Consider the following 12,294-nt stretch of genomic DNA (forward strand, 5'->3'; position numbering starts at 1 on the left):
CCACTTGCGCCCCCCCCGGGCGGCCCTGATCTCTCCAGATCACCCATTCTCTTCCTTCCCACGTCATCTTCCTTTTCTCTGTTGCTTACAGCTCTTAATTTCTCTTCTCCTTATCAGGAGTGTTTAACTCTGCAGAATTTTGAAATACAGACAGCACTGGTATGTTGGATTCTCAAAAGGGTCAGTTTTATTCTATTATTTTCTACATATCACTGGTGTGCTTGTGTTGCAGAGCATTACATTTTCACTGACCGTGTGAGGTTTTGTCACCTTTTGTCACACTGTTACAGCGATGGAGATCTCACTAAAACAACAAGGAGTCTGGTGGCACCTTAAAGACTAACAGATTTATTTGGGCATAAGCTTTCGTGGGTAAAAACCTCACTTCTTCAGATGCATAGAGTGAAAGTTACAGATGCAGGCATTATATACTGACACATGGAGAGCAGGGAGTTACTTCGCAAGTGGAGAACCAGTGTTGACAGGGCCAATTCAATCAGGGTGGATGTAGTCCACTCCCAATAATAGATGAGGAGATGTCAATTCCAGGAGAGGAAAAGCTGCTTCTGTAATGAGCCAGCCACTCCCAGTCCCTATTCAAGCCCAGATTAATGGTGTTAAATTTGCAAATGAATTTTAGTTCTGCTGTTTCTCTTTGAAGTCTGTTTCTGAAGTTTTTTTGTTCAATGATAGTGACTTTTAAATCTGTAATAGAATGACCAGGGAGATTGAAGTGTTCACTTACTGGCTTATGTATGTTACCATTCCTGATGTCCGATTTGTGTCCATTTATTCTTTTGCAGAGGGACTGTCCGGTTTGGCCAATGTACATGGCAGAGGGGCATTGCTGGCACATGATGGCATAGACTCATAGACTTTAAGGTCAGAAGGGACCAATATGGTCATCTAGTCTGACCTCCCGCATGATGCAGGCCACAAAAGCTGACCCACCCACAACAGAATCCTCCAGCCTGCGACCCCTGCCCTATGCTGCGGAGGAAGGCGAAAAACCTCCAGGGCCTCTGCCAATCTACCCTGGAGGAAAATTCCTTCCCGACCCCAAATATGGCGATCAGTAGAACCCCGAGCATACAGGCAAGATTCTACAGCCGGACCCTCATTTTACCAGCGATGGCATGTTAATGCCTAATTGACTAAAATCACGTTATCCCATCAAACCATTCACTCCATAAACTTATCAAGCCTAATCTTGAAGCCAGAGAGGTCTTTCGCCCCCACCGTTTCCCTCGGAAGGCTGTTCCAAAATTTCACCCCTCTGACGGTTAGAAACCTTCGTCTAATTTCAAGCCTAAACTTCCCCACGGCCAGTTTATATCCATTTGTTCTCGTGTCCACATTACTACTGAGCTGAAATAATTCCTCTCCCTCCTTGGTATTAATCCCTTTGATATATTTAAAGAGAGCAATCATATCCCCCCTCAGCCTTCTTTTGGTTAGGCTAAACAAACCGAGCTCCTCGAGTCTCCTTTCATAGGAAAGCTTTTCCATTCCTCGGATCATCCTAGTGGCCCTTCTCTGTACCCGTTCCAGTTTGAGTTCATCCTTTTTAAACATAGGAGACCAGAACTGCACACAGTACTCCAAATGAGGTCTCACCAGCGCCTTGTATAACGGAAGCAGCACCTCCCTGTCCCTACTAGAAATACCTCGCCTAACGCATCCCAAGATCGCATTAGCTTTTTTCACAGCCACGTCACATTGCCGACTCATAGTCATCCTGCGATCAACCAGGACTCCGAGGTCCTTCTCCTCCTCCGTCACTTCCAACCTATGCGTCCCCAACTTATAACTAAAATTCTTGTTAGTCATCCCTAAATGCATCACCTTACACTTCTCACTATTAAATCTCATCCTATTATTGTTACTCCAATTTACAAGGTCATCCAAGTCTCCCTGGAGAATATCCCGATCCTTCTCCGAATTGGCAATACCTCCCAACTTTGTGTCATCCGCAAACTTTATCAGCCCACTCCTACATTCGGTTCCGAGGTCAGTAATGAATAGATTAAATAAAATAGGACCCAAAACCGAACCTTGAGGAACCCCACTGGTGACCTCCCTCCAACCCGACAGTTCACCTTTCAGTACTACCCGCTGCAGTCTCCCCTTTAACCAGTTCTTTATCCACCTCTGGATTTTCATATCGATCCCCATCTTTTCCAATTTAACCAATAATTCCTCGTGCGGCACAGTATCAAACGCTTTACTAAAATCGAGGTAAATTAGATCCACCGCATTTCCTTTATCTAGAAGGTCTGTTACTTTCTCAAAGAAGGAGATCAGGTTGGTTTGGCACGATCTGCCTTTCGTAAACCCATGTTGTAATTTGTCCCAATTGCCATCTATATATAACATTAGTGGATGTGCAGGTGAATGAGCCCTTGATGGTGTGGCTGATGTGGTTGGGTCCTCTGATGGTGTTGCCAGAGTAGATATGTGGACAGAGTAGGCAACGAGGTTTGCTACAGGGATTGGTTCCTGGGTTGGTGTTTCTGTGGTGTGGTGTGTAGTTGCTGGTGAGTATTTGCTTCAGGTTGGGGGGTTGTCTGTAAGCGAGGACTGGCCTGCCTCCCAAGGTCTGTGAGAGTGAGGGATCATTTTCCAGGATAGGTTTAGATCGTGGATAATGCGCTGGAGCGGTTTTAGCTGGGGGCTGTATGTGATGGCCAGTGGTGTTCTGTTATTGTCCTTGTTGGGCCTGTCCTGTAGTAGGTGATTTCTGGGTACCCGTCTTGCTCTGTCAATCTGTTTCCTCACTTCCCCGGGTGGGTATTGTAGTTTTAGGAATGCTTGATAAAGATCTTGTAGGTGTTTGTCTCTGTCTGAGGTTGGAGCAAATTCGGTTGTATCTTAGGGCTTGGCTGTAGACAATGGACTGGGAGTGGCTGGCTCATTACAGAAGCAGCTTTTCCTCTCCTGGAATTGACACCTCCTCATCTATTATTGGGAGTGGACTACATCCACCCTGATCGAATTGGCCCTGTCAACACTGGTTCTCCACTTGCGAAGTAACTCCTTGCTCTCCATGTGTCAATATATAATGCCTGCATCTGTAACTTTCACTCTATGCATCTGAAGAAGTGAGGTTTTTACCCACGAAAGCTTATGCCCAAATAAATCTGTTAGTCTTTAAGGTGCCACCAGACTCCTTGTTGTTTTTGTAGATACAGACTAACACGGCTACCCCCTGATCCTGGAGATCTCACTGACTCCTTTCCCATTTCAAATGGAGTCAAACAAGGCTGTGTCCTTGCCCCTGTACTGTTCAACCTTTTCTTCAACCAAGTTCTCAACCATACTATAAATGGGTTCAACAGAGGCATAGACATCAGATACAGACACGACGGCTCAGTCTTCAATTTTATAAGGCTTAAAGCAAAAACAAAAGTAACAGAACTACTACTAAGAGAAGCACTCTTTGCAGATGATTGTGCCCTCCTAGCACACACAGAGGGAGATCTCCAGTTCATTGTAGATTGCTTCGCTAAAGCATCAAAATTGTTTGGCCTTACAATCAGCCTAGAGAAAAATGTGGTGTTGCATCAATCATCTTCATCGCTCTGTGCCATATCCCCTAGCATATCCATTAGTGGAATCCAACTAAAGCAAGTTGACAGTTTTACCCATCTCAGCAGCAATATCTCCAATGATGGATCTCTTGATAAACAAATCACAAACAGGATACAGACAACTTCTCAGTCACTAGGAAAGCTATGTAACAAAGTCCTGAAATCCCACAACATAACCCTCTCAACAAAAATAAAACTTCATAATACTTTTGTGCTCACATCTCTCCTCTATGGCTGTGAGACCTGGACACCATACAAATGGCATATCAAACAGCTAGAGACCTTCCATATCTGCTCACCATTATGGGGATCCACTGGCAGGACAAAATAACCAACCTGGAGGTTCTCCAAAAGTCAAATGCCACAAGCATTGAGGCCATGCTGATAAAAGCCCAACTACGCTGGGTTAGAAACATCATTAGGATGCCTGAATATCGACTCCCCAGAAAAAAATTCTATGGAGAATTGGCACAAGGACACCAGAATCAAGGCCACTCCAGAAAGCACTACAAGGACAGTATCAAGAACAGTATACACTTTGGTGCAATAAAACCAAATGATCTTGAGAAGGCTACGTTAAATAGATCAGCAAGGCAGCACACAACACTCAGAGCTTTCCAAGCCTTTGAAGAGGACAGAAATAATTGATTGTTAGCTGCCAAGGAAAAGCATCATACTACTGCTATAGCTACCAAGATGCTCCCCAATGACCTTGTCTGCCCTATATGCTCATGAGCATGGGCGTCATGCTTGGGACTTCAGAGTCACTGCAGAATCCACAAAAAGAGATAACATGAAAACGTCATCGTTGCACCGACGGACCACACACACACACAGAGAGACATATCCATCAGAGTTAAAATTCTGGATTAAGACCATGTTTAAGAGATTAAACTCAAGTCGCTTGGGCTACATCTGCATTGCGAGCTCAGGGCATGAGTCCCAGCTTATGTACACATACTTGCAGTAGCTCTTATCTGAGCTAATGCACTAAAAACAGGAGTGTAGCCACAGTAGCATGGGTAGCGGCAGCACAGGTTAGTTATCTCAAGTACAAACCTGCCTGAACCCCATTGGTTCATATTCATATTCATCACATATTCAGGGTGGCTAGACCATGCCACCACTGCCCGTGCCACCGTGGCGACACTATTTTTAGCATGCTAACTCAGATGAGAGCTAGCATATGTGTGTGCGAGCTGGGAATCACACCCCTAGACACAGTGTAGATTTGGCCTCTGGACGAAATCCTGGTCCAGTTGAAATAAATGGCAAAATCCCATTGACTTCACAGGGGCCAGGATTTCATTCTTGGACTGGTGGTAAACTGTATTGTTATGCAAAATCAATTAGAAAATTTCAGATAGAAAATGTTTAAAGTCTAGTAGTTGCCATTCACCTATTATTTTAAGTTTCCTGCTTTAACAATGCAAAAGAAACCACTTTATTAAATATTAATTCATATATGGTACTGGCATATATTCTGGCAGGTGATACTGTACCATTGCTGCCAATCACACAGCAGTGATTCACCAGTGCCCAGTTTATGTAATCAGTTATGTTTTTTATTAGTTTGACATTTTTCCAGGACAATAAATCACCTTCCAAGTAGCAGATCCGGGATTCTGGGAGCCTCTTCATCAGCCGACCCATGAAAAACTCGCTTCCAAAGTCCTCAGAGCGAATGAAGGCTCCATATTTCATGAATCCAACTTCATAGGGGGTGAATTCCAGCCATTCTGCAAACAGAGCCACAAACAAAAAGACAAAAACAAAACCCCAAAAAATCTTTTAGAGCAGACCCCTGGCTGAGGATAAAGAGTTATGCTGTTATCAAATGGATACAAGGCATTAGAAAAAGGTTGAACCGCTGAAAGTTTATTCCAAACATTCCCAATCCAGCACAAACACCAGAAATGTAGAAACACCACAAAAATTAAAACTAGTGATTACAAAAAGCCAGTTGGTGTAAGCTGATGTAGCTCCATTGACTTCAGTGGAACTATGCCAATTTTTTACCAGGCCATGGTCTGGTCTTTAATTTAGAGGGGGGTTTATGTAATCTATATGAGGTCTTACACACAAAACTGAGCCGCCTCCTAGATTTAAGATCAAGTACATCTCTGGAATATCTTTACCTTTGAAATCCAGAGTACTATAGTTGTCCTTGACATTGATTGCCACGTAGATGGGCAGTGGGTTCTGACCCTGATCCACTGCCTGTCGCTGATCCGAGAGTTTATGGTTGTCTTTCTGTTTTTACAAGAAAAGTAGCTAAATTAAGAGGGGTGGGGGAAAGGAACTGACATAGGAATCTACTCTCTATATCTGTACTTGGAATACAGAAAAATGCCTGCATTTCAGCCATGTTCTCCATTATATGACTGATTTGTGTGCAGGGGTTAATATGTCTGGGAACTTCCATACTCTCCAAAATTCCCATGAACAGCTGACAATCATGGTGGCTGCAAGTTCTTGATAACTATATGGTACATGATTTGGTGGCACTTTCAGACCAACATGATAGGAGTGGCTAAAAAGGAGAAAGAGATGCCTACAGGGTAGAGGCTCTGGAGTGGTCTAAGTTAAAAATGAGTCTCATAACCAGCTGACATCCCAGTTTAATGTACAATACTGCAGCTATACACAGGATTGGGCATGCATGTATCAGGAGTACTGCAATTGCATGTGCTGTGAAAAATGAGTGGATAATAGCCTACTGCTTGCTGTTCTAAAACACTTATAATTTCATTATTTCTAAAGAAAACATCTTCAAAATATACCTACAGCACTTAACTATTACGTTTTCAAAATGTGATTTTTCCAACAAAAAGCATCCAAAAACCTAATAGTGAAAATGGTCATTTCTCTCCTCCCCCCCACCCCCACCCCTCCCGCTGCATTCAGAACAAGCATGAAAAAATATTGTCCCAAATGGGTCAGTTTCAGAAAGTTATAAGCCTCTGAAAAATGAGTGGCTTTTAAGGGAAGTGTTTCCTCAGCCATAAAGATAAGATTATTAGTGCAATATTAATCACCATAATGATTTAATAAAACCATGCTTTGACATACTGTACCCCATCATGTAACAAATATTCAACAATGAGCCCCCACAGATCTATAGAAGATGTCCTGTGTCCTTCTTGTTTCCGCTGACACAGCTGCTTGTTATAATACTTCATACGCTCCATGGAAAAAGAACCCATCTTGCATTTGGTCACATGTTTTCGAGCTTCATTGATTTTCCCAGACAGATCCTGCTGTGACCAATCAGCATCTCTGTACAAATTTGCCATAGTCCTGGGAAATATATTGAAGGGAAAAAAACAAACTGAGGCTTTTATTAGAGAAGGTGCTAAACTTAACATTTTCAATTTGAAGGGTTAATGTAAACTTCACAAAAGGTTTCATGTCCTAAATCTATGCTGCCTTTGAGTTCTAGGTTCCCCAAAAAACATTACATTTTTTTAAAATCACAAACATTACATTTCCCCTGCCTGGTAAATTTAAAATCACTGGCCAATTTCCCTAAAATATTTTTTTAAACATATACTTCTGTGCTGACACTAACTATAAGAATTTCCCACTCCAAAAAGAGATTTTTCTGGCAAAGTTATAAATGGATCAAAAATAGGGCTTGGGTCACAATGCTGGCTATGGGGGAGCTGCTACTGGCAGCTCCATAATATTTCTTTAGCATAGATCATTGTATCAGTAGCATAGAGAAACTCTGCTCATGTCTTCCTTACCATGTCGTGCCGGACAAGCCAGTCAGGTACATAGCACAGTCTATGACATTTAACTTCTTGAGACCCAGTAGACTGCCATATGTCGTTGTCAGTGATCTCATTCCACCACCTGTTGTCATGATTGCCACCACAGGAACCTGTTCAATACAAAGACAGCAAGTTACTGCAAAGCAAATGACATATGAACATTTAGATGGACCTGAAATGGAACACTAGACCCAATCCAGTTCCAAAGCACAACTGTAGTCTCTCTTCTGACAAGGTCAAAACTGAAATACTTACACACACACTCCTGAACACTCGAGAAGTTTAGAATCTGATTTGGACCCAACCTCAGTAGTTCAGGCCCTCTCTATTTGGAATAGAGAAGGGAAGGACTTATAATAAGTTCAGTTGCTTTTGTTCCTCCTAAAGAGTTTTTGTGGCCAAGATAGGTTGAAGGATGAGCTCTCCCTAGAACAGTGATGGGCAACCTGCGGCCTGCTGGCTGCATGCGGTCCGTCAAGGTAATCCACTGGCGGGCCGCAAGACAGTTTGTTTACATTGACAGTCCGCAGGCATGGCCGCCTGCAGCTCCCAGTGGCTGCAGTTTGCTGTTCTCGGCCACTGGGAGCTGCGGGAAGCGGCGCAGGCCACAAGGACGTGCTGGCCGCCGTTTCCCGCAGCTCCCATTGGCCAGGAACGGCGAACCGCGGTCACTGGGAGCTGCGGGCGGCCATGCCTGCGGACGGTCAGTGTAAACAAGCTGTCTTGCAGCCTGCCAGAGGATTACCCTGACGGGCCGCATGCGGCCTACGGGCTGCAGGTTGCCCACCACTGCCCTAGAAAATGCCTCATATGGCTGGCTCAATACATAGCTTCTAACAGTCAAACTCCTACCACTTGCCTTCTCATGGCAGAGCTGTTTTTAACTGGAAGTGGGGGTGTGAAGGATGGGGGTCTGGTGCCTTATAAGCGGCTTGCCCCAGGCAGATGGGGCTCACTAGCCATGCAGGCAGTCCACCTAGGAGAAGGAAAAACTCCAATTTCAAACCAAGAATGTCAAGCGTGGCTAGCCAGTTTGTAAAAGTTGTGTCATTTGCACATGTTCCACAGGTCTTCATCTTCAACGAGCATATCAGTACAAAGGGTAAGCTGGTCACCCTACTTCTGGGGGACACAGGTCCCATTTTTAAAGGGACAGTCCCATATTCCTGCAGGTGTCCCAACTTTTTCTTAAAAATGGGCAAATTGTCCCATATTTTCTGTCTCCCCCACATCAGTGCTGGTGGGTCCTGCTGCTGGATGGATCCCTGCTTGCCAGCCACCTGCCCACCAGCAGTGAGTTGGGGGTGGGGGTCCAGTGGCTGATGATGGGGGTGGGTGTGCAAGGCTGGTGACGGGGCAAAGATGCAGTGCGCGGGGCCAGCCGCTCCCCCCGCTAGTCTGTCAGTGCAGCCACCACTGCGCGTGGGCTCTTGGCCAGCAGGGCTCCGCCCCACCCCATCCCATTTCCGGTCGGTGCTGGCTGTACGCTGCGAGCTGCGGTGGCTGGTGAGAGCGGGCAGGCACCAGGCAGCAGCCAGTTACGTGTTGCCTCTGCTGCCCACCAATCGGCCCTTTACGTGCTCCCCCTCTTGCTGTCCTCTCCCTGCTTTGCCCCTTTCTCCCCCCCCCCCAGCCCCTCTGCTCCTCCATATCCCCCCCGGTGGGGCACGTCCTGCTCCCAGTGCTGTGCGTAGAACCAGCCCCTGGTCAGAACGCTCAGCTCACCAACAGCCTGGCTGGCAGGCTCCTTTCTTCCCCCACTGTCTCTTGCTAGGCCGGTGCCCCAGGAAAGCCCAAGCCCCTAAGGCCCAGGGCACTGCCCAGGAGGAGCCAAGCCCTGCATGTGCCAATGCCCCATGCAGCGCTGGCACAGGGAATCCTCTCCGCCCCTTAACCAAGCTCTGGAGTGTGTGTGGGGGTGAAGCAATTTCCAGCCTGTTCCCACCCTGAACCTACAGGCTCCACAGCAGCCCCGGGAGCAGGGGCTTAGCACTCTCTTCACCCGCCCCTCCCCCACCCTAGGTCCTGCCCTCAGGGAGCGCAGGGCTGCTCCAGCCCCTAGGCACCCTCCCCTGCTGAGTCACCTCTCTGACTTGGTTACATGAAGCCCCTGCAGTCAGGTTCCCTGGGCCCTGGTGCACAATGCATCCTTAGGGCTTAACCCCTTCCAGCCCATGCTGTAGCCGGAGGCGTCTGGATTATGTCGGTGGCCAGCAGCAGCCTGGAGGTGTTACCTGTCTTTTGACACTGTGCGAGCAGGAAAGGACAAGGGGAGAGAAGAGTTGAACTCTGCAAAGACATTTGCCAGGTCATCCGTTCCCCCCGCTCCTCCTTCCCTGTGTCTGGAAGCAGCTCTCGTCCATTCCCTCCCACACAGTGCCGAAAGGCTGTGGCTGGCCACATTCTGGTGTGAACCCTGGCAGAAATCTGGGGTGGGGCGGCATGTCACCCTGCGGTTCCCATGCCAGGAGAGGCAGGTCCATCCCAGGGGCCCAGCCAGGCTTGGAGGGCAGAGAGCGCCGGTCAGGGAGGGTCAGGTAGGTCGGTCACTCCCTCACTCCCCCTATGTGAGAGAGGTGTACGGGAGTGTGTGGGAGGGAGTGTCACCCCTCCCCATATGAACCATAAAGCCTTAATGATAAGAAGGTAAATAAAAAGAATCCAACTACACAGTAATTCTTTTCAACAGGAGCTCAGTCAACTTGATGTTAATTTGAATGTTTGTACTGCATAGTTCTGATTGATTGCCATTGAACTCACTTGAATATGAGTAATTTTACCAGGTGTCCTGTATTCACCATAGGGAAACATGGTCACCATACCCAGAAGTGACACACAACCTCTTTGTCTGACGACTGTGGAAAACGGTCAAGTTAGCACATTGTGGCACATATGGTTAAAAATGGCAAGCCTAAGAGTAACGTCTGGTTTCCCTGAATGTGGGAACAATGAAATGGAAACAAAAAGTAGTAGTCGAGATGATGAAGGGAAGGAGAGTGCACATTGCCTGAATACAAGAGACAAAATGGAAGGGATTGAAATCCATGTACATCAAGGAGGCTACAAGATGATGCTCAGCAGCAAAGAGGAATAGAGTAGGAATAATAGTAGCAGAAATATTACAGGATATGATAGTGGACATCCAAAGAAATAGTGACCAGCTGATGAAAGTTAGAACAGCACTGACCGGAAACCAAAACCTTTATGTTATATGCTGATATGTGCCACACGTTGGCTGTACGAGAGAGGAGAAGGTAGAGTTCTACATAGCACAAAGAGGAAGAAGCACTTAATTATATACAGGAGCAGTACCAACAGGTCCCAGACTGATTACTTCCTGACAAGGAGAAGAGATCTAAAAAAATGTGAGACCGTAAAGTGATCCCAGGAGAGCAGATTGCAGAGCAACATAGGCTGCATGTAACAGACTTCTGGGTGAAAAAGGCAATGCAGGGGGAGAGGGCGCTAAAAGATGAGCTGTGGAACAAAGGATAAAGTGGTGGAGGCCTGCAGATAGGGAAGTTAGTCTGAGATTTAAGGATGAGGTTCTATAGAGGTCAGACAATGACCAAACCAGCCACGATGATACCAATGAGGTTTGGAGAAAAATATCCGCAGGTAATACAGAAAGCTCACAAGCTGTGTGTGGACAAATGAAAGAAGGTACGGTAGTGGTCTAATGATGTGCAGGAAACAGAAAAGAAAAAAGGAGGGAAGGCTTAAGTGATGGCAGAAATAAGAACAGTGGGATTTATGCTGCCTTGTTTGTGGCCGATAGGGGAACCCAGACCTGCCCACTACTCCAGTGGCAGGAGTAAGGCCCTGCAGTTAACACTGCTCAGTACTCCTGGCACCCCTAATGAGCCAGCTAAGCTGCCTGATAGACTGCCATGCCTGATTGGCTGAGGAAGCTCAGCATTAATAGCTTGCTGGCTGCTCAAGTACATGCCAACAGACCCTCTCCCTCCCTGTGCCCATCTCTTGCCAAGCCCTGCTCCTGCTCTGGTCCTCCACTGCTCCAGCCCAGATCCTGCCCTGCACCCAGCCTTGTTCCTATCCTGTCCCAGCCTTGCTCCTGCCTTCTCTGACTCCTGGTAAACTGGTTCCAACCCTCAGTTCTGATTCCCAACACTGACTTTGTCTTGACCCTTGGCTCTGGCATTCAGACTCCAACTCCAGTTCTGACCTTTGGCCCTGCTTCCTGGTTCTGGACCTGTCTCAACCCCTGGGTACTGCCTTCAGACTCCAACCACTAGGCCTGACTGCCTACAACCCGGTCTCCTGACATCCAGGTTCCAACCTAGGGTCCCTAAAAACAGCAGCTCTGCACTGCTCAATCTCAATTCATTGCTGATTCTTCCCTAGGCCTCTTCCTACCTAGCCCCTTTTTGCTTCACCCTTACTTCAGGGTTAAGGTTCTTGGGACCTCTCTCTCCCTGCAAACCCAGCTAAGCAAAATGCAGCCAGAACAAACTCGCTATCCCTCAGGCTCCTGTGGCCAGAGAGGACCCTTCCTTGCCCCTCTGGTCCCAGCCAGGAACTAAGCTGCTAAGGCCCTGCAGCTCCTTTTATCTGAGCCTGCTGGGCTGTGATTGGCTGCGTCTATGAAGCCTCTTTAGGCAGGCCTGGAGGACCGACCTTTGCCCCTGCTTTCCTGGGGCAAGGTGCAGTAGGACCGTGGGGCCTCCATCTGGGGTCCTGGTGTACCCCATCACACTGACCCCTCAAGTTAATGAGTCACGTGATGATATGGCTGGAAAAAATTAGTGAGAAAAGCCACTTTCAGGAACTGGAGCATCAATAAGTGACAACCAAGTCAGGTTTATGCCAGAAGGGTCAATGCTGGGTGCAATGTTTGCAGCCCACACATTGCAGGAGAAGTAGAGGGAGAAATACAAGGAATTTCATTTAGTTTGTGGACTTAGAGA

The 12,294-nt window shown here is 46.9% G+C and overlaps 1 protein-coding gene across 1 annotated transcript in view; it reads right to left on the bottom strand.

Moving 5' to 3' along the window:
- LOC135877751 (cytosolic phospholipase A2 epsilon-like) overlaps nt 1-12,294 on the bottom strand; it is a 39,803-nt gene that overhangs the window by 5,345 nt on the left and 22,164 nt on the right. The window contains exons 13-16 of the mRNA XM_065403304.1: nt 7,340-7,476; nt 6,668-6,890; nt 5,729-5,843; nt 5,192-5,329 (exon numbers count right to left, since the gene is read on the bottom strand). Coding sequence (XP_065259376.1) covers nt 5,192-5,329; nt 5,729-5,843; nt 6,668-6,890; nt 7,340-7,476 — 613 coding nt within the window. The remainder of the gene's footprint in view (nt 1-5,191; nt 5,330-5,728; nt 5,844-6,667; nt 6,891-7,339; nt 7,477-12,294) is intronic.

Source organism: Emys orbicularis, chromosome 4 (assembly GCF_028017835.1).
Source record: "Emys orbicularis isolate rEmyOrb1 chromosome 4, rEmyOrb1.hap1, whole genome shotgun sequence".
NCBI lineage: Eukaryota > Metazoa > Chordata > Testudines > Emydidae > Emys > Emys orbicularis.